The sequence below is a fragment of the Terrapene carolina genome, unplaced genomic scaffold (assembly GCF_002925995.2).
Source record: "Terrapene carolina triunguis isolate 2854851 unplaced genomic scaffold, T_m_triunguis-2.0 Scaffold85, whole genome shotgun sequence".
NCBI lineage: Eukaryota > Metazoa > Chordata > Testudines > Emydidae > Terrapene > Terrapene triunguis.
In genome coordinates this window covers 50,873,676-50,896,279 of record NW_020664436.1, presented here as the reverse complement: position 1 = coordinate 50,896,279, position 22,604 = coordinate 50,873,676, and the positions used below count along the sequence as shown (strand labels likewise).

General features: G+C 39.9%; 1 protein-coding gene across 3 annotated transcripts in view; it reads left to right on the top strand.

Moving 5' to 3' along the window:
- The first annotated feature begins 2,749 nt into the window (after positions 1 to 2,749).
- MYB (MYB proto-oncogene, transcription factor) overlaps positions 2,750 to 22,604 on the top strand; it is a 33,117-nt gene continuing 13,262 nt past the window's right edge. Inside the window, exons 1-15 of one of the 3 annotated variants that reach the window (XM_024207665.2) lie at positions 2,750 to 2,870; positions 7,319 to 7,436; positions 8,926 to 8,997; positions 9,713 to 9,805; positions 10,256 to 10,476; positions 12,346 to 12,580; positions 13,522 to 13,602; positions 14,004 to 14,108; positions 15,399 to 15,656; positions 16,708 to 17,070; positions 18,605 to 18,747; positions 19,179 to 19,293; positions 19,388 to 19,513; positions 20,858 to 20,968; positions 21,640 to 21,747. In XM_024207665.2, the coding sequence (XP_024063433.1) occupies positions 2,848 to 2,870; positions 7,319 to 7,436; positions 8,926 to 8,997; positions 9,713 to 9,805; positions 10,256 to 10,476; positions 12,346 to 12,580; positions 13,522 to 13,602; positions 14,004 to 14,108; positions 15,399 to 15,656; positions 16,708 to 17,070; positions 18,605 to 18,747; positions 19,179 to 19,293; positions 19,388 to 19,513; positions 20,858 to 20,968; positions 21,640 to 21,747 (2,172 nt within the window). In that variant the 5' untranslated portion in view covers positions 2,750 to 2,847. The remainder of the gene's footprint in view (positions 2,871 to 7,318; positions 7,437 to 8,925; positions 8,998 to 9,712; positions 9,806 to 10,255; positions 10,477 to 12,345; positions 12,581 to 13,521; positions 13,603 to 14,003; positions 14,109 to 15,398; positions 15,657 to 16,707; positions 17,071 to 18,604; positions 18,748 to 19,178; positions 19,294 to 19,387; positions 19,514 to 20,857; positions 20,969 to 21,639; positions 21,748 to 22,604) is intronic. The other 2 variants (XM_024207648.2, XM_024207657.2) reach the window with 2 other exon arrangements.

The window sequence follows — 22,604 nt, the reverse complement described above, 5'->3', positions numbered from 1 at the left end:
TGTGCAAGGGATGCAGGATTAGACCCTAAGAAACCAGGTGAGGTAAAATAAGTACCACCCCCATCAACAACAATGCAGCATACATTTTCCAAATACAAGTTCTATTCTTGTGGATTGCCAACAGTTTTGATTCTTGAGCTGACAAACTCTGACTATACATGAGAATAAGTAAGGGTTACTTTGCTACAAATAAGAGATGTTCTCTCTGTAACATACAACGAGCATGACTGGGTATAAAACTGAAGATTTGATGTTTCCCTTCATGAATACCAACTTAATTGCCATCAACTTCCTATGGAATACTTTTAATAAACCACCAGCACCGCTGCTCAGTAACCAATTTTTACCAGTCCCTTAAGAACTGCATTAAGATACTACAGTATAATAAGCTTTGTCCTCTGCAGTCTACCCCCCTGACTCCAAAAGGATTTCTTTACCAGAAGAAACTCTGAGGCCATGAGTAGTTCTTGCCCTCCCTGAATTGCCAATACAACTTCTCTTGAAGTCAATGGGTGGTGACTTCAAGGGATGCTACAATGGGTCCTTGGCTTTTTAGTATGTCAGCATTTATTATTCTTATTATTCCCTTTCTATCTGAGAATTTCAGTGTACTTTACAAAAAATGATATGTTAAACCTAACAACCTTGGGAATTAGGAAATTAGACCCATTTTGCAGATGGCCAAACAGAAGCACAGAAAGGCAAAGGGTTTTGCCCAAGGTCACATAGTGAGTCAGTAGCAAACCTGCAGTGAGAACACCTTATTGCTAATTTATTGAAGTTCATGTTTCCGATGACGTCATGATTTCTGACTCCTAACAATCTAGGGAGTGCCCCTGACAGACAATTCACACACAGATATTAAGACTTAACAAATTATATTATGAAATATATACAGAATTAATAGGCATGTATGTAAACATAAAATGTTGCAGTCACTAGTGTGTTAACTGCTCCAATTAAAAAGTCTACATAACTGCAAGGGCTACAGTATGTGGCTGTTTATTATGAATGACTGTGTTATATGCTTTACACTTTGCATTTTATTCATGACTACCTTGAAAGAAGTCTTCCACTTCTAAAAAGCCCTAAAGGACTTGGAGTGAAGTGAGCTCAGGCCTCTGGCTCAGCAAGTTTGGAAGGTTTTGGAGAGTGCACGCTTAGATTCAGAGGGGAACAACACCACCGAGAACTCATAAATTGTCATTCTTTTGGGTGCGCTTTCAGTCTGAGTATCCTTCCGATGATTTGCCTGGGTAATTTTAAAGTGCACATCTTAGAATGTGGATCTTTTGTGGTCTTGTTCTTTAAAAATAGCCTGACACTTTAGAGTCCATAAAACTGAAAGTGCTCAGGGTGCTTATGGCTCCATTGTCCCCCAGACAGAATGAAGGCAAGAAACGTTCATTCATAAACTAAGCCTTTCGTGGCAGGGTCCATAAACTGAGGAACACCACAGGTGTCTGAGTTGTAACTTGCAGAGTAGCCTGGGAACTTTGCATGTTTCACCATTTTCAAATTGTGACTCATTTATGTATCAAAAAAAAAGTTTTCTGGAGCTCATCGGACACCCACTACCTCTGCTAAAAGGGGGAAGGCAAGCTGCAGCAACAGGCACAGTCCAGGTCCCGGCAGCAGCAAGAGGAACGAGAGTAAAAATCCCCAGCGAGACTGCATGACAAACTCCAGCAAAAATCAGCCTCCTACACCAGCAGCAACACAAACCCAAACAAACAATGGTTCGTCTCTTACAAACTACTGGGCTTCACTCCCTTCGTTTTGGTTTTTCAGTGTAAACCCTGCTGAACCAGAGCAAACTAAAACAGCAAACAAGAAACAGGTGCACTTTGAGCCGGGGACATTTCCCCCTTCCACTGAATGAACTACTCACACACACACACACACACAGCTCAGAGTAACCCAGAGTCACACACCACACATAGACTCACACGTATCACCCCCTCCCAGACACACACACACATAATGATACACACACACAGAGCTCTATCCAGCCAATCCTACTCCACCGCCACGCAGGCAGATTCAGACCCCCGGGAGATTCAGACCCACCACACCCCGCACAGGCTTGCAGAAGCAGGACCCCCTGTCCCTTGCACCCGCGTGCCAGGGACGCACCCCAGAGGGGGTTCCTCTCAGCTCGGGGCCATGTCACACCATTGGGGCTGTGCGCCTTGCTCTGAAATGCACCCAGCTCAAGTCCTCCCTCCTCTAGTGTGGGGGTGGGGGGGTGTTTAATTACTACACAGTTCTTTCGCATCAACCCCCCGGAGAGCTGGCACGGGGCAGCGGGGGCGGAGAGCGGCCCCTCTTAGCTCTGCTGCCCAGGGACGACTTGTGTGTGGTGGGGGGAGTCATGGGGACTTGATGCTGCTGAGCGGGGATTGTGCAGCAAAAGGCGCCTCTCCTGCTGCCGCGCTCCCTCCCCCTTGCCCCGCTCCTGGCCGCCGCCGTCGCGCGGGCTCCCAGCCACGCAGAGGGAGAGGGAGAGGCGGCACGGCTGGAAGCGGCTTCTCGGCCAGCCGGGGACCGCGGGCACGGCAATAAAACCCCAGCAGCGCGGAGAGGCGTGCTCAGAGAGGCGCTTGCGCACACCGCAGGGGCGCCAGATTTGGCGGGAGGGGGAGTGTCCAAAAAGCCCTTTGTTTGATGGCATCTCTGTTTACAGAGTTTACTCTTTAATCTCAACCTGTTTCCTCCTCCTCCTCCTCCTACTGCTGCTCCTGAAAACTTCACTGTGCGGCGGTGGAGCACTTTTAAGCAGCACAGAAAGCAAAGCACTTCAGCCAGCACAGGTCCCCCCTTCCTCCCCCAGTGGCTAGTCCCAGGATGGCCAGGAGACCCAGGCACAGGTAAATTCTTTGCAGCATTAAAGCATTTGTGTGTGTGTATGTTTAATAGCCTACGGATAGAGAGGTTTATTTGGGTTATTTTATTTTTTTGTTAGTTTTTGCAGGAGTGGTTTGCCAGATCCTCCCCACGCTTGTCAGACTCTGCACAGGGAAGGGGAGAGGGAAACCTAAACAGACCCTGCAAGACCAAAATGAATAGCATATTAGGAATCCCCCCCCTCCTCTACCACCCCCACTTCCTCCACTTCCCCCCCCCCCAAAAGACTCAGGATGCTGGGAAGATTGCAATTTGCAGTGCATTTTGCAAGTTGCTCAGACATAAATTTCCTAGGACCATGCATGGAGCGCGTGGCTACAAATTAGAAGGAGGGGGGAAAAAGGGGGGGGACAGGATTCCCACTTGGACTTGTTGCCTTCAGCGATCTGTGCCGAGCTGCTCTGCGGTCTGTTTGGGCTGGAGGAGCTAAGCAGATGGCAGATGTAAGCCCAAAAATGTCGGACTTGTTTAGTGGCTGCAGGTAGTTCATTCCCGTTTCATTCATTCTTTGTGGAGGTGGGATGTCAGGTGGGTGGCAGACAGGCGGCGTGAAAAGGAGGCGCTGGGGAGGGAGCAAACCTTTTTTTTTTTTTTTTTTTTTTTTTTTTTGTTGCAGTTGCAGAGTCTTTCTTTTAATGACTCCAACTCTGCCCCGCTCATCTCTCGGTTTTTAATTATGCCCTGCAAGGCTTTTATTTGTAATGCACACGCCGCTCCGCACATGTCGGAGCCCGAGCAAGCTTTTCAGCAGCGCGATGAGAGCAACTCTTAGACTTTGGCAGGAGGGGGGTGGGGTGGGGAGAGTAGAAGGAGAGAGGGGCGTTTGGCAGCAGCTGTCATGTGGCTGCTCCCGTTGCTGTTTTCCTCCTCTTGGGGAATGGGCTATTGCACGGGACAAGGGCAGGGGGACAGCAGACCCCGAGCTGTGTTGTGGTGGCGGGGGGGGTGTGTGTGTGTGCTGGGGGTGACTGCTCCCTGCTGCTCCCTTCCCTCTGGCGGGTGGCGTGCTGCGAACTGGAAGGGAGAGGTCTGAGCGCCTCGTGGTTGCTGCTGTTACAGACACACACAGTGCAGGAGGATTGTTTTCTAATTATCTCTGGACTGGCGGTCGGACACGTGGAGAGTCTTTCTCCTTTCTGTCCAGCACCCTCCCTCCCCCCCACGGCTTGCGACAGAAAAGCAAATCCCCTTCCCCCGCAGTTTTTCCCTCTTGTGACCGATCGCTGGCTTAAAAAAGGGGTTTAAATTGCCCCGAGTGTGAAATCTAGAAGGAGGCTCGGGGTGGGGGTTCGGTGCAAGCTAGGTTGTGACTTGAGTATGAGAGAGCGAGTGTGTTACTAGGACGGACAGGCTATGAATTACTCATCCTGTCCTTCCAGAGAGACAGACACACAGTCACCGTGCATGTGTCTCCGCCTCGCTTGCGCCTCCCTCTTGAGGCTAAATGGGAGGTGGTAGTGCTGGGGGGTGAGAGCCTAGTGGGTCGTCTGTATTTTATTTTGACTTTGCAGAGTGGCGGAATGAGCGTGTCAGGAGTGGTGGAGGAAGCCAGGCCTGCAAAACGAAAGGGTCAGTTGCTCTTTACAGGAACTGAATGAGCGGGAGAGCCGGGAGGAAAGTGGAGCTGCTTAGCAGCTTTCAGAATGGTCCTTCCTAGCACGAGTGGTGGTGGTGGTTCGTGCTCGCGGAGCGCCAGATACTTTCCCTCTGGTTACGAAGGCGATGTACTGGTGCGAGAAGGGAAGCTCTAGATTACAGCTCCGTGAAATGCTCTGAAAGGAGATGTCGGCAAGGTGGATTAGTCAAAACAACGAAAGTGGATTCCCCTCGGTTGTTTGTGCCCAGTTTCTTCAATCACAGTAGCAAGTCATTTCCTCTCCACCCCCACCCCCTTTTTTATCATTGCACAATTTGGTTTCCTTGACAAAAACGTAGAGTATTTAAAAGCACTGAAAACTAGCATGTGGGGCATCATTAACCCTTTCACTTAGTCCACTCCACTGGTAATTAGCAAGTGCATTTGTTGTTGGGGCCAGATTGTGTTCAGGCAGATATTTTAAAAAATGTTTCAGGTATATGCTAGAAACCAGATTTGTTAAATATGGTGCAGATCATCCTATAACCCCCCCAGGCCGAATTTTCCTGCCACAGGAGACACAGAATGGGAGTTACTCATTCTGTATGCCAGAATAAGGTCCTTCCTAGGTAAGGAAATAATTTAGATTATAAACATTACAATAAAATAATGTTAACCTTTTCATCACTAATCTTCTACTCCAGTTTCACATGTGCCATGTCCATTGATGTACCTGGAACATTTGGCAGCACTGGAGATGTCACCCTGCTGGCTGTACCTGGTACTTTCAATATCAGTGACACCAATTTTCAAAATGATACATGGGTATTTAGCTACAAAACTTCTTTTAATATTAAAAGCAGTCACACAATTGTCTCCATGTGTCACTTAGAAAAGAAAATCTAACTTTTAAAAAAATAAAAGCAAAGAAATAGGACCTTGCAACCTTTACTCATGTAAGTAGTCCTACTGTAGTCAGTGAGACTACTACTGTGAATAACTACTCTTTTGAGTTGAAGGATTGAGTTGAGTTGAAGTCACTAGCTATTCCTAAATATTCCACATGTCTTTGTGAGTGAACTATCTAGTCCAGTGGTTCTCAAACTTTTGTACTGGTGACCCCTTTCACACAGCAAGCCTCTGAATGCGACCCCTCCTTCTAAATTAAAAACACTTTTTAAAATATTTAACACTATTATAAATGCTGGAGGTGAAGTGGGGATTGGGATGGAGGCTGGCAGCTCAGGCTACTCCCCATGTAATAACCTCGCAAGCCTCTGAGAGGTCACGACCCCCAGTTTGAGAACCCTGATCTAGTCACATGTGCCACCTTACCTAGGTACAGTGGTAGTAAATTAAGAATGGAATTAGGAGACTTGTTTTGTCAGTTTGTTAGCCATTTGGAACTTGCTCTCAAATAGGCCACATGCATCACTGCAGATACTGGAAAACCTCTTAAATAGCGATTTTCCTTGATACACAACATGTGCCAGAAGACTGGGCTGAAGACTTAATGTTATTTTAACCTAATATACATTCTTTTAAGCTTTTTGATTGCTTGAAGTTTGGTGGTACTTGCATCATGGCTAGCAACCTGTACATTGAACTTCAGCTTAATGCCCCCTGTCCCCCCCCGCCACCCAAAGTCTCTGAAAAACAAGGTTAACAGGAGGAATAGTGTCTGATCCATCCTTAATTGAAGTGTTGTTAGTGTGGATTTATTAATATGGCTGTTTATCAAAAAAAGGTTTTTAAAATTTTATCTAAAGATTTTTCCATATATCATGATCATTAGTCAAATACTACATTGTTTTTTCTGTAGTACTGTAGATGTCATCTCTTTGTTGAAGTTTCAAAAGTGATGTTTATATCTTAAAGTTGGAAATAATATTTTACCCAACAGAAAGACAACTCCTGTTGCAAAACATTTCAATTTTAGCTAGCGGGATAGGGTGAGTGCTGTTTGTGAAAACAGTAGTAGATTCCTTTTCACCCATAGATAGCCTCTGGGGAAATCCCTTATTCATGAATTAGGTGAGGACTGGAGTATTTCAAAAACAGTATGAAGTATTTAGAAATGGGATAGAGGTAGTAAAGTTAGCAAAATACTCAGTATAAGGAGACTTGATCATTCATGTGGTTACTATGGAGATCTTATATTGTACTTGTCTTCAGCTTTGTCTATACTCGACCATGAACTGTGACATATTTGATAAGAGTTTATTTACAAAATAGTGTGATCACTTGATGGCCTTTATTTTAATTAGTTTTGAAAAACCTGTGCCCTTCAATATTTTTGGTCTTCTAATCCCAAAATGATGACTAAGTATTTTATTGAATAATTTTACTATTTTTATATTTGTACATAAAATACCATTTGGGAATTGTGTAACCAGCTACTTCATCAAATATAAGAAAACATTAAGCACTCTTCAAAATATGTAGCACAAGTTAAAGATTTTGCATATGCACTTGTGTAGAGGACATAGCCTCTTGTTCTCTTTATTGTCCTAAACATTGTATTTTAATTTGAAACTTTCATTGGTTGAAAGGCTGCCAAGTGTGTAAGTTGCCACTGATCTAACAGTCTGAGCAGGTCTAAACATGTACAGTAATAAGAAGGTTGCCAGCCCTTTGCTTGTATCTGTGGATACCAAAAACAGCAGAACCAGTTCAGAATAGTAGAACAGAATGCAGAACAAAATCTTGTTGTGCAAGTTTTCAAACTTTTATCTGTATAACCTTTGTAAAGATTGTTGTTTTTCATATATTTTGTAATTCAGTAACGTAAGTCTTCATGTTCCACTCTAAGTCGCCTCCTGTTTCTTTTTGTAGTATATATAGTAGTGATGATGACGATGAAGATGTTGAGATGTATGATCATGACTACGATGGTCTGCTTCCTAAGGCTGGAAAACGTCATTTAGGAAAAACCAGGTGGACCCGTGAAGAGGTAAATAAAGGGTCACTTACTACATTTGGATTAAAAAGAGAGAGAAAATGGGTCAAATTCTTCTGTCAGATGCAGATTTCATTAGATATCAAGTTCAGCGTGAATTTCATGCATATGTATGAGGGCAGAATTTGGCTATATACATAATTAGATGTAACTTTGAGGGTTGTTGTTTTTTAAAAAACAAACTGTTTAAATACTGATCCTTGACTCCAGCAAGACTGTTATACAGGACAGGTGTTCAAACTACTGCATTAAGTTGTCAGGATATGACAATTTTAAAGTTACCTGTAGCAATGTTTGATTGTTACTGCTGGCTCTTTTGTTTGAAAATGGTTGCTATGTGAGAAATGACGTCTATTCAGTATCTTAACAGCAGCAAACAACTGTGGTGAAAACTTCTGCACTCTTATTACAAATAAGTGGATCATCTGAAGTTTGTGTTTTAATAATGGAGTTGTGATTCCACGGGGCAGTAACTAAAATCTGTAAGAAACATCTATTCTGTACCACAAACTGACATTAAAGATGTTTTCCCCTTTTGAAAGACTGAATATAAGAGAGTATACTTTGGTAGCTTATAGTGCTCTTGTGTCTATTTTCTGTGCAAATTATAGTAATAAAAAGTTCATTTACAGGGGTGGATAATCCATGGTCATTAACAATGGTTTAATTTTTGTGTGAAATGTGTTAATTCAATTATTTGAATGATATTTGGGCTTGTTCAACACCAGTGATTCATACTGATCTATAAACATTAGCAGGCCACTTCATGTAAGGTTTTTTAAAAGCTTGAATTGCTATTACAGTACCTTTGTCCTTGATATTTTGAACTGGCTGGTTTTGGTCTTTAGGGCCTACATTACTGGACTTTCCTTTTAGGATATTGGGCCAAATTCTCTTCTGATGAAAATATTCAAAACTCCTTTGAAGTAAATGGAGTTTCACCCATTTAGGAGTTTTGCCCATTTACACCAGCAGTAAATATGGCGGATTACTTACGTTATGCATTCATTATAGAATCTTATGCAGTATTGTGATGAACATTGCCCTTAAAATCTTTAAAGCTTTTTGTAAACAGCCTAAGGGGGTATGGCACCTGTATCCTATTGAATTTCAATGGACATCTAACTCCTTTAGACTTCTTTGAAAATACCAGCCCAAAAATAATAATTTAAATGACCTTAGCTGGTAAAATGCAGATCAGCATAATTTGCATAGTCCAGAAACCCAGAAAATATATTTAAGTTCCTGCCCATAACCAAAGAAAAAATATCTGCTGAATGAGGAGGTGTATTTGGCAAGAAAAAAAGCATTATCAGGCCAGAGACTTCCCTTTTATGTCAGTACTGGATCCCTGAAAGAAGTGGATCCATAAAAATTCAGCAACGTGGAGTATTTTCTTTTTTTACCTTAGCTTGGCTGATATATTTTAGTTGCAGCACTAAGTGATTGGAGCATTGATGATGTTGTCTTTATGAAAAACTAGGATGAAAAACTAAAGAAACTCGTGGAACAGAATGGTACAGAAGACTGGAAAGTTATTGCCAATTTCCTTCCTGTAAGTGGGCACTGTTTCTGTTTTCGTTTGTAGAGATGACAACTCTTTATCACCCATTTTCAAGTAAGGGACAGGGGAGAGGTTATTTCTTAACTACGTTTTCATGTGATATAAAGCCCCCCACAAACAGGAACTTAAGATATTCAACAAGGCATCTTACTGTATTATAGCTGCGTTTCTTAACTTTTATGCTCAATTTTATTTCTCTCACTACTCATCTCAGATGGGGGAGGGGAAATGTAAAAAGACTTTTTGAGGGATTTGTTATAGAACAGATGGTTGACCTGTGAGTGAAACAAAAATGTCTTAGTACAGAGAAAAAAACCTAGCTTTGATCAATAGTAAATGCTGCTTACAAAATATGAGATCTCTTTTGTGATCTCTTACTGTTGTTCAAATTCTACAGATAACATAACACTTATTCTTTAAAACTATCTTTAATAGATATTAAAGGATAAGTTTGTTTAGTTACCATGATACAGTGACAATTATGGAAAAGATGCTTTTCTAGTTTAATGTGTAGAGTACTTACCAGCCATTGATTGCTGAGGACCCTCATTTCAAGCTTGTCTCAGTCATTCCCATATAGCTTCATTGTATTAATTGTATGAGATACATAAAGGGCCTGTTTGGGGAGCAAGTGCACCTAGAAAGAAATATTGCAATTCTTTCATATTTGAGAAGTGATTAATTTGTATATTTTATGTGCAATTAGAATCGGACAGATGTGCAGTGCCAGCATCGATGGCAGAAAGTACTAAATCCTGAACTTATCAAAGGTCCATGGACTAAAGAAGAAGATCAGCGGGTAATCAACTTTTCCTTCAGCCTCATATTTTAAATAATACTTAATGATAGGCCCAATACTGCAGTCATAACTGAGATAAAACTCATCTAGACTTCAATGACTTCAGGGAGTACTGCCTGAGGAAGGATTTGAAGATTGGTCCCAATAATATTAATACTTAGCATTTATATAGTGCTTCCTGGTACAGTTTCAAAGTGCTCTACACAAATCAAGTAATTAATACTTTAATGCTGCAAATCTAAATGTACGCTAGAAATGCCTTTGATATTACCAAAGTCTTTTCCTTTTGGGTAAATATATAAATAGAAAATACGAAGCAGTGCCTACACATCTGCTCTACTACAGCGGTTTTGAGAAACTTCATTGAAAATATTGCAGCATCACAAAATGATTGCACTAATTCATTATGTAACACTAAAACATGGGCGGTTCTTGTGTGTTTCTTTGAAGGTGATAGAACTTGTGCAAAAATATGGCCCAAAGCGCTGGTCTGTTATTGCCAAGCACTTGAAGGGGAGGATTGGAAAACAATGCAGGGAGAGGTGGCACAACCATTTGAATCCAGAAGTAAAGAAAACCTCCTGGACTGAAGAAGAAGATAGAATTATTTACCAGGCACACAAGAGGCTGGGAAACAGATGGGCCGAAATTGCAAAGTTGCTGCCTGGACGGTAATGACATATAGTAGCCCTTAAATAGGGAAAAGAAGGTTTTGAGTCTGAGCAGTCTGTTTCAGATGTCATCTTAGTACACTGAAAGAATTGCATGTTATAAACCAAAATGTTTTGAGCCAAATCCTAGTGCCATTGATCTAAATGGGACCAGGTTTATGGAGAAATATTTTTTAAAGTATTTGCCACTGGATGAAGAAATAGTAACCATAGCAAATCATCAGGGCTTTCCTAAGTGTGGGCCTAGTCTTGTTTGTGTTGGAGTATTTGTCAAAACTTCTGTTGACTTAATGGTGCAAGATCAGACTCTACAAGTGAAACTAAGTTTATATTCAGCTAGGGGGACACCGTCAACTGAAATCCAGTCAGCATTTTTAACAATGAATTAAAAGTTGTTTCACAAGCTATACCTGCCCCGGTGCCCCAGACAGTTTTGATGGCTTTACATTAATATTTTCCCCATATTTTAGAGTGTTTTACTCTTCTCTATTGCTACCTGAATGATCCAAATACAAACTAAGGGAAACTGACTAACTAAAACTGCAATCCTGAAAACCCTTATGTAGAATGAGTACCTTTATTCATATGAGTTGTTCTATTGGCTTCAATGGGACTACTCATCTGTAAGTGTGCAGGGTTGGGGTCTTACTGACTTTGCAGGGGTAACAGTAAAAGTGCCCAAACACAAAGGGCTGTCAAATATACAAAATAAACAAGCAACATTTTTTTCCCTCTAGACTCCAGTAGTTGGGAAAACATCTCCAAGACACAACTGTGATGGCCTTTTTTGGCTGGAGAGAAGAACCACAGATAGGCTTGTCATTTGGAGAGCATTACAATCTTATTGCAGCCTTCCTTGTACCACAGACACCCACAGTTAATAACACTGGGTGATGTTGAAGTAAAGGCTTTCAGACAGAGGAGTTATATTTGAGTTACCCCAAGACCGATTTTAATAATACAGTACAGTTCTCATAGCTTTTGTCTAATCACACAATTGAATACTTGAAACAGTTTGTTTTCTAAAATTAAAAAAAACCTTTCCCTAATAACTGTTCAGTTGCCCAGTTATGAAATTCGCTTGGAGGTTAACTGTTTCACTGCTGGTTCCTGCACTTTCTTTTTACAGTAATAGAATGCAGCAAAATTCCATTGGAATGTTAATGCTTCAAAAAAATAATGGTGCATGAAGCAACCTGAAAGGTGGGTTTTGCTCCACATGCCAGTTGCTTCACCTAGTGGAGATGAGGTAGACCTCAAGTGATTAATTTCTCACAGTGAGATATAATTGAAGAGAAACATCAGAACTGGATCCATAAATTCTATTCATAGTAGAGATCCATGCATCTTATCCCATACATTCTTATGGTGAAAATTCCCACTGGTAGTTGATTTCAAAGTGCAATGACCTGAAAGAGCTGATCTGTATTTGGAATTGTTAAAAATCTGTGCTTAAGAAGTATGGGTTAGTAGGAGGAGGGTAGAACACCTTTCTGTATTACACGCACCATTGAATTATAACAAATTTATTGAGAACTCTTAGAAATGCTCTATGCTAACAACAGTTTCCAGTCAACTAACTTTAATTTGAATTATAGAGACAAGGTGGGTGAGGTAATATCTTTTATTGGATCAACTTCTTTGGTGAGAGAGACAAGCTTCCAAGCCACACAGAGTTCTTCTTCAGGTCCAGAACTCTGTGTGGCTCAAAAGCTTGTCTCTCTCACCAAAGAAGTTAATCCAATAAAAGATATTACCTCACCCTCCTTGTCTCTCTAATATCTTGGGACTGACATGGCTACAACTACACTGAATTTGAATTGAAAGTTCTATTTGAAAAAGTCTTTATATGCATGTGTTCCTCTGTAGAACTGATAATGCTATCAAGAACCACTGGAATTCTACAATGCGTCGAAAGGTTGAACAGGAAGGTTATCTTCAGGAATCTTCCAAAGCCAACCAGTCATCATTAGCCGCAAGTTTTCAGAAAAACAATCACTTAATGGGATTTGCTCACACTCCACCTTCTGCACAGCTTCCAGCAGCCACCCAACCCCCAGTTAACAATGACTACTCCTATTACCACATCTCTGAGCCACAAAATGTAAGCTGCTGAAAACTTTTTGTTGAATATGTAGATCTGTGATTAAGCTATCTGCATTGAAATTGATGAAGAATGATGTTTTTGTTATCGCTTTAGTGGATGGACTGGAGGAATGAGGGTAAATAAGGAATGCTGATCTTAGACACTCAGGCCCTGATTCCGCAAGTCATTTAAGCATGTGCTTAACCTTCAGAACATGCTTATGTTCCATTGAAGTCAATGGGACTTCACATGCATAAAGTTAAGCAAGTTCTTTGCAGAACTGGAGTATCATATACTACAGTAATGGGCATACGCAACCCTAAAATAGGTAAATCTGCTTTCATACCTTTGTGCTACAGCATTCTAACATCTTAATTTTTAAAACAAACTAATCAACTATAATGCATATGATATAGCATTTCTTATGGTGGTGAGTATTGCACTTGTTGAAATTCAACTATACTTGGGCCTGATTCTGCAGTCCATTTTTATGTGACTCTCTCATTGACTTCAATATTTGTTCTGTTTGAGTAGTTAATTATTACTATATTTTAATCCAAATCCTTTTATGCTAATAACTAATATGAAAATTATTGCTACCTTTAAACACAACTGTGTATGGATTGCAGTGGGGTTTTACATTTTATTATAATCTATTTGCTTCCCATTTGCACTTCAGTTTAGAAACATTTAACAAGCATAACTTTCTTTGAATTATTCATCCATTCTCAGAACTGGTGGGTGCTTCTTATTTGAACGTCTTTCCTCCTCTAATGCTGAGTGTCGTATTTACTCGTTAAAAGCAGCTCAGTTTTCTTGCAAGTTAGAAGAGAGGGGTTTTATGGATTTTAAATGTTCAGTGTAAGATGCAGGAGTAGTGCTTGAGTTTAACCCAAACATACACTGCAGCTTGCATAATGGAATTAATAACTTTGAGTGTCTTTTGTGTTTTGGCGTAGGTCCCTGGTCAAATCCCATATCCAGTAGCACTGCATGTAAATATTGTCAATGTCCCTCAGCCAGCCGCTGCAGCTATTCAGGTAGATAGTTTAAAGATCATTTCACGAGTCAATTTGTTAAACATTTGATATGGAAGTTAAAATGCAAACTTCTTACCTTGAAAAAACATTTTTAACATTCTGAGTGATGGAGAGAGAAAATGGGGAAGGGGAGGGAGTTCTGACATAGCTAATAATCAGTTCTTTCGAGGTAAATTTTAAACACATTAGCTGACATTTAGTGTAATGTCTTTCACTTTTTCTATTTCAATGTCTGTATTGAAATTCAATAGGGATTTTTACAGTGGAAAACACAATTGACATTTGTTTTACCTCTGAGGCTAATTTGGCTGTGATACCACAGGACGGCAAGCCATAAGCATTTTAGTTGCAACATCCAATCAGACCTTTATCTTTTCTTTTCCCTTAACTCTTAATTGCAGAGACACTATAATGATGAAGACCCTGAGAAAGAAAAACGAATAAAGGAATTAGAGTTGCTACTAATGTCGACTGAGAATGAACTGAAAGGGCAGCAGGCATTACCAGTAAGACTGTCACTGTGTGCTTGGATGGAGGGATAGCAGCTTTACCCCAGTGCTTGTCTTTTTACCTTTTTACTCCCCCTCTGGCTCTGACACTAATCAAGGCTCTATATTTCCATTTTAAAAGAATGAAACATAGCACATATTTAATATGCATTTGTTTTATAAATTTATGTATGTTATGGTACTAAACAATTTGCAGGTATTTTTACTTTTGCAAAGTCAGCGGGAGCAAGTTTGGGCTCTACATTTTACTACAAGGGTGATAACACTAAAGTTAACAGAGTAAATCCCACCAGATCTGATATTACTGGAGATGTGTGTTTCTGAAAGTGTGCAATGGTTCATGTAATGAAAATGTAGTGCCTGTTCATTAGATTTTTCCTCTCTGTTGCATTCCTTACTTCAGCTGTGTATTACATACTTTGTAAACTTCAGACTTGGTGCATGTTTGATAATTTGTTTTACTTTTCTGTGAATAATGTTAGAACCTTTAGCTGCATGTGTGCAACCTGTGCTGGCTATTACTGAATTCTCACATTTTGTCATGCATAGGTGGTAAAATAGATAAGTAGCTTATTCTATGTAATAATATAGTTAAAGCAAATAAATCAAAATCATCCTAGAACGTAAGTGATAGCCAGCAGATACTTTTTATGAGTAATTTTTTCTGGTTAATAATAAAACGATTGTGTGCATGATGTGTTAGTTTGGCCACTTTTAACTTTAGTTAATGTTTTGCAATTTCTTCTGTTGCATGATCACACTGGAAAGAAACTTCTGTTAATTTGCTCTTCTGCTTTCCTAACCACGTTGATTTGACAGCCTCTTCATTGCATTGGTGTAAGCTGTAATGTTAGACAGGGATAGAAGAAGATGAGATATGCAAACAAAAGCAACTCTAACTCTTAAATCCTTTAGCCTCTTACAGAGCTGAGTGTTAAGCAGGGAATCCTTGCCAATTCTTGCTTCACACAGCCAAAGATTTGTAGACTCTTTATGGGACTTTTGGAGTAACATAGTAGTATGAATTTATTGGATATACAATATATATGCCCATGATACCTAATACTGGATCTAAATAATGAGGTACTTTCAAGATAAATAAAATGTACCATTACAAGGTCTTGCATTGATGAAAGGAAACATCTTGACAATTGTTTCATAGGCGTAAGTTTTTAAGATGATGCAACTACTTTTATCTTTCCTCCAGCAGCATCTGACACCTTGTGCAATTTCATTGCTAAGTTCCTTCTGCCTTTTTTCCCTCCTTTTTTTTTCTTCTTCCCTTAGACACAGAACCACACATCAAGCTACCCAGGCTGGCACAGCACCACAATTGCTGACAATACCAGAACTAATGGCGACAGTGCACCTGTTTCCTGTTTGGGGGAGCATCACCATTGTACTCCATCTCCGCCAGTGGATCATGGTTGCTTACCTGAAGAAAGCGCATCCCCTGCAAGGTGCATGATCGTTCATCAGAGCAACATCCTGGATAATGTTAAGAATCTCTTAGAATTTGCAGAAACACTTCAGTTAATAGATTCCGTAAGTAGAACTGTCAGTTCAGGTGAATTTGCGTGCGTTCTGGGTGTAAGGGGAGTGGAGCTGGGAGCTCCCTATATTTATTTCTATTTTCTGAACAACATAAATGCAAGATTTGAAACTTATTTTTAAAGTAACACATGGTTGTTTGTATCAAGTCCCAAAGAGTGATTTAATCTTATATAATATGTGGATTTCTTTTATTTTTTTCCTCCTTGTGTGTGTGGGAGGAGTAATTTTTGGCAAATGTACAAAATTCAGTAGTTTAAATGGACTCTTAATAATACACTCTCTCTTAAAATGAAATCAAATTAGAGATAACAAAACCAGCTTAATGGTATAAGTGATATTCAATTATGACAAAAGTGTCAGGAGTCTGTAGGCATATGTATGATTTGTGCACGCTTCTATATGCTTTTCTGGAATTCTTCCTTGCTGTGGGACATAGCATCAATAGCTGCCTCTTTTCAAAGCTTAACAAGCTTGCATGGCATATTTAAAGAACTGGAAACCTTAATTTAATACTGAGTGGCTTACTGCATTTAACATTGGCCTTTGTTCACTGTGATTTCTGGGTATGTCAGTTGAAATAGAGCTATTACATTGAAACGAGTTGTTAGGTGTCATCTTAATTTATAACAACTAGGGTGCACATTTCAAACTTTGCTACACTCATTCAGCATGTAGTTGCAAGCATGCTGGTTAGAGAGAGGATGAGCTTAATTTGGAGACTGATTAACATATTTTTCCATAATACAAAGGTATTATCTCTACATTGATGTAGCTAATAGTGTTAGAACATCACTTGACTCATTGCTACTTTCAGGAATTTGGTTTCCAGCACCAATGGAATAATATTCAGTTAATATACTCAGTGTATATATTAAAAATATGAGTAAGTGTTCATAATATTACTCAAAAAACTAGGGTCAAAGTGAATTAAATTGGGAAGGGCTTTTTTGTTGTTGTTGTTACTGGCATATCGTAATGCTGTATTTTCATGAGGTGGCACTATACACTGTCTTATAGTTCCGTGCCTCCCACGTTGTTTCAGGATCCTTCATCATGGGGTGATCTCAGCAGTTTTGAATTCTTTGAAGAAGCAGACACTTCGCCTAGCAAAACTCCCTCAGGCAAAGTCTTACAGCTTCAGCAAAGAGAGGCCAATGCGTGTAGACCTGAAGGACACCCTAGCACAAACTTGAGCAAAATAATGTTGAGTCAAGGTTCTCTTGACTCACCAAAGTCCTTATCTGCCTCAAAATGCAGCACAGCTCCGTTGGTCATTCTTCGCAAAAAGAGAGGGCATTCCAGCCACTTAGCCAGTGGCCACAGTAGCTCCTTCATATTTGCTGACGTCAGCAGTTCAACTCCTAAGCGCTCCCCTGTCAAAAGCCTACCCTTCTCTCCCTCGCAGGTAGATCAAGTCTTCTGCACAGATGTTACTAATTCTCAAGTCACCAGAGTATTAACAGTTTAGAAACTAATCCTTTGGAACAAATGACTAATTACTGTTGCACTTGTTGATTTCACTCCATGTTTGAATCTTCTTACTGCTGTTAATCTTCACCACTGAGTTTAGATGATCAGAAAGCTAACTGTTGATTCTCTTTTTTTATTGTCTCTTTAATTCTTGGTGGTTTCGAAGGGGAAGATGGTTGTTTGCTTTCTCCTGCTTTTAATTCCTCCAACTACCAGAGTTTAACATTTCTGTTCATTGTAACACTTTCCCATCTCTGTCCATTTACACAGTGTGATTCACTGACCCAGAAAAACCCAAACTCTGTTTATTTAAATAACATGCAGATTGTGAGACGAACTGACAACAGCCAGAAAATTCAAATGATTCTTGGGGTGGGACAGGGATGAGGAGAAAATTTGTGTATGAAGATCATCTTGGTCTCCATTTCGAATTTCCTGTCATTTGTTGCTTTGTTTCACAGCTGTACCACTGTCAGCATGGTTTTTTTTTTCTTTGTGGATTTCTTGGTTTTCTTTTATGATGGTTCTTAAAGAGAGAAAAATAATTTATTGGAGTTTATAAAATGCATTTTATTTATCTAAAGGTCTGCTACATTTGCATTTAGGTATATGTAAATGTATATTATTGGCCGATCTAAGTGCATATTTTGAGATGTACTATATTTTTGTATGTGCATCTTTTTAATTTGTCACAAGTAGGCCTACTGGGTAATATATATTTTGGCAAAACTTTAACTAACAGAGAAATGATGCCACTAAATTCATAGAATCATAAACATTAGAGATGGAAATGAGGTTAAGGTGACACGCTCCCAATGCGAATTTTTACCTAAATAATACAACTGTCTCCTTTTCAATCAGTCCAATACTTGCATTTCAGAACATTCAGTGCATTTGTAGCTTGCTATAATTTTCATTTTGTGCTGTGCAAATGGAGTACTCTATTTTCAGAGAGATAATGAGTTCAGTGTCCTACAATAAACACTTTATTTACTAATTTAAAAACATGCCTAATACCTTACGTAAAGCTTAATGGAATTAAACCACCTTGCTTTATGAGCCAACTCCTGAAGTCCTTACCTATTTTTATTGAGGCCTTACTTAGGCAAATGGTGACTGAAGTCATTTGCAGTTTATTTGATTAAAAACTGAATAGAGTTCTTAAGATTTAGCTCTGTGAATAGTGGTAAATGCCTCTTATTGGAACAGAAAGTAATTTTTGTTCATACTTCCAGTACTAGAAATGCTAATTTTTGCTTCATGATTCTCTCAACCAACTGCTCATGAGTTAACACCCTTATCCTCTAATCAGATACTAATAACCACACATACAATTATACGTGGGTCAATAAAAATAATCTTTTAATTATCGAGAGATTTTTTTTTTCATTTTTGCTCAGCAAAACTAACTTTTAAAGGCAAAATCATCATCTAGGTGTTCATGTTATTTTTTCTTTTCATAATTGCAGTTCTTAAACACCTCAGCCAACCATGAAAATCTGGACCTGGACAATCCTACTTTAACTTCCACTCCACTCTGTGGTCATAAAGTGTCTGTTACAACACCACTTCACAGAGACCAAACTTTTAAGCCTCAGAAGGAAAACAATATGTAAGTCCTTTTTATTTTAACATTGTATTTTTCAGACTCACTGGGGTTTATTTTTCCAGTTTAGGACTCAGCCAGCACAAAATGCTGGATTGTTTGTTACAGTCCTGTTTGTTGATGCATTTTATTTGGATTTTCTTTAGTTTAGAAAATTTACTTGTATTTTTCATTATAGAGTTTCTGAATGGGTAACAATCATGTATATACAGTCAATTTATTAGATTATTGTTTTACATTAAATTATTAAAACCTGTGCTTCCTCCGTAAAAGTAAAATAGCATAGTGTGAACTCGTGGCATTATCACAAGATAATATTTAATAAAATCCATCAGTCTTTAACGATAGGTCACTTTTTCCATTGAATTATAGGGTCAGAACAAAGATGCTCAAACACGTTCTCTGTAACCAATTTTTTCTCTCGCTCATTTTAAAAGTTTCAGAACTCCAGCCATCAAGAGGTCAATATTGGAGAGTTCTCCAAGAACACCTACTCCATTCAAAAATGCACTTGCAGCTCAAGAAATCAAATATGGCCCCTTGAAGATGCTGGTAAGAAGGAAATGGTGATAAAAGTCACTTTGATATTAGGGTGAAGGGGTTGCCTGAGACGCAAACTATACATTTTTTTTTTTTTTCCTTTCAGCCTCAAACTCCAACTCATCTTGTAGAAGACCTGCATGATGTTATCAAACAAGAATCTGATGAATCTGGAATTGTGTCTGGGCTACATGAAAGTGGAATCCCTTTGGTGAAGAAAATCAAACAAGAGGTAAGGCATAAAACTCTTACGTGGGGCAACCTAAATCAGTTTCACAGCAAACGGTTCTATCAAAGTTATTTTCAGTCAATCATATGTGCCTTTTTTTCCAGGTGAATTTCAAGATCTTAGTGCCTGAGCTAAATAATAAAATATGTGAGCTTAATAATATTAGTAAGACTACATTTTAGTCCTGGGTATTTTTTGTAAAAGTCATGGACAGGTCACGGGCAGTAAACAAAAATTCATGGCCTGTGACCTGTCCATGACTTTTACTATATAACCTGAACTAAAACTTGGGGTGGGGGGGGGCTGTGGGTGCTGGGGCGGGTGGCCTGGGACCCCCACTGGTTCTTGGGGCGAGGAAGGGGAGGGCAGGGTTGGTGGAGCTCGCAGGCTCCTTACCCAGCTCCGTGTCCTTGCAGCTCCTAGGGGGAGGGGCGGCCAGGGGGGCTCCCGCCACAAGCGCTGACTCCACAGGCGCAGCTCCCATTGGCCGGGAATTGCAGCCAATTGGAGCTATGGGGGCGGTGTCTGCTGGCACGGCAGAGCCTCCCTGGCCCTTCTGCCTAGCTGTGGAGACATGCTGGTGGGAGCCGGGGACCCCTTCAAGGTAAGCGGTCCCCCCGTGCACCAACCTCCTGCCCCAGCCCTGAGCCCCCTCCCACACACAAACTGCTACTCCTGGCCCAGGGGCTGCCTGACTCAGGCAACCTCTGAGCCAGCACCGGCCGCTGCAGAAGTCACGGAGGTCAGAGTCACGGAATCCGTGACTTCTGTGACCTCCATGACAGACACGCAGCCTTAGCTATTAGTACCCAAGTCATCTTCCATTGACTTCATTGGAAGTCTTTCTGATGATTCCAGTGGGCGTTGGTTCAGGCTATTATAATGTGCATTATTTGCATCTTATAAAGGTAAATTTATCCAGAAATTTGGACTAATTTTTCTAATATTGGTGAAATATATAAAATAACTAATGGGGACCAAACTACACAGAGTGACTTAGAAGTCCGGTGGTTTGAAAATATCTCATTACATTAATTTATCATTTATGTGAAGCCCCAAAATACATGTTCTGTCACTACTTTTACAAAAGAATTGCAACTTGTATAAATAACTGGAAGTGGAACTAGTGAATATCTGAATGCACATATTCAAAGATCCGTTATTTTTTAATTGAATATTTAATAATTTTTGGATGTAAAGAGCAAAATTTGCTACAAAGGGCTAAATTGTGTCTTTGGATACCTGGACCCTGCAGACCAGTCCAGTTGCTGAGTAACTTAAAGGATAAATATTCTCATGATGAGCTAGACATTGCCTTTTAACACATGGTACCTTTTCTGCTTCCAGGTGGAGTCTCCAACAGGTAAAGCTGGAAACTTCTTTTGCTCAAATCACTGGGAAGGGGAAAACCTGAACACTCAGCTCTTCACACATACATCTACTATGGAAGATGTGCCCGTACGTACAAGTGTCCAAACTCTAGAACTCTTTCTTCATTTTTAATCCAATATTCTTAAGGGAAAGGGACAGAACAATTTATTTTTGAACTTCCTAACAGGAAAAGTATTGGTTCATTATGTATGTAGTGCCATCTGCGTGTTTGTGTATTCTACACATATGTGAAAGACAAGGGGCAATTCTGGTGTTAATTAGACCTTTGTGACTCCCGTTGCAGGCATTCAGATATAGGTGTGGCATTCCCGACTGTCTTTGTAAAAGGCATCCACTTAGAAGAGAGCTGTACCTCTATATAAAAGTGACTAAATCACAGAGTAGAGCTGGTAAAAGAGAAGAATTTCCACTTGGATCCCATTCTGGCAAAGCACGTGCTTAGCTTTAAACTTCTGAGTAGTTCTATTCAGTTCATTAGGATTGCTCACATGCTTAAAATAAAGCATATGCTTAAGTGCTTTACTGGATCAGGGCCTTACTCTATACTTTATAATGCTGCTCTATAATCAGGCTTCAGGGATGAGAGGACCCAAGCTCCCTATGCAACAAGGCATAGTATTATCCAGTGTGCAATTGGGGTGGGTCTGTTTTTAAAACATTTAAATATTGTTTGTGGTCTTTCTAAATTTAGTGTTATGAAAATTCCTCTAAATATTTCCTTTTCTTTTTTTGTTTAGAATCTTCTTACTAGTTCCGTTTTAAAGATGCCAGTGTCAGAAGAGGATGAAAGCATTCACAAAACATTTGCAGTACCTAGAAACAGGCCATTGGCTAGTCCGTTGCAGGTAATTGATCTTCAGCTATAAATATCTCTTTATATGTATACTAGACATCTCTTACAGAATGATTTAACAAGTTTTCAGGTGCAGAGAGGTGATATGTTAAGATTAATTGACCAAGGTTTAGCAAACTGAAGGCCTCACTTTATCTGTGCCTCACTTTATCTGATTGTCCATTCAGTGGTACTCCATACAATATAATGTAGCAGAGTGGCACAGTCAAGCTAGTCCTTTCTTAGCTGAAAATAAGATGATACCAGAGACGCATGTTTAACTCTACCACTTGAAAACCTCTTAACTCCACAAGTCTTTTGTCCAGCTTTTTGTATCGGTCTCTCTTGACTGTATTAAATGTTTGTATGTTTTACTGTAATTCGAATAAGGCTAGATACATTAAGTGTTTACATATGTATGTTATGCCAAATTTTAACAAATAAATTTTTAGCCTTTTAACATTCAAAAGAAACAACATAGGGCCTGATCCAATTAGGTCATGGGAAGTCTTCCCACTGATCTCTGTGTCCTTTGAATCAGGCCCTAGAAAACAACAGTAAAATGTGAGGAAATTGAATAAAACAAGAATAAAGCACTTTACAGATACTGACTAATTAATCTTCCTTCACAGCATTCATTTTTAAGGTAGATGGCTAAATAACATTATTCCCCTTTTACAGTGGGGAAAAATGAGGCAGAGATATTTAAGTGATTTGCCCAGTGCCAGAGAGTGCATCATTGTTAGAGTGGGGATTAGAACCCCATAGTTCCTAGTTCTCAGGCATGTGTTCTACAGTATACCACTAATACTCCTCCCCTCCCGCTCTAGCCAGTAGTAGAATGATTCAGCCTTTATGAATCACCTTTAC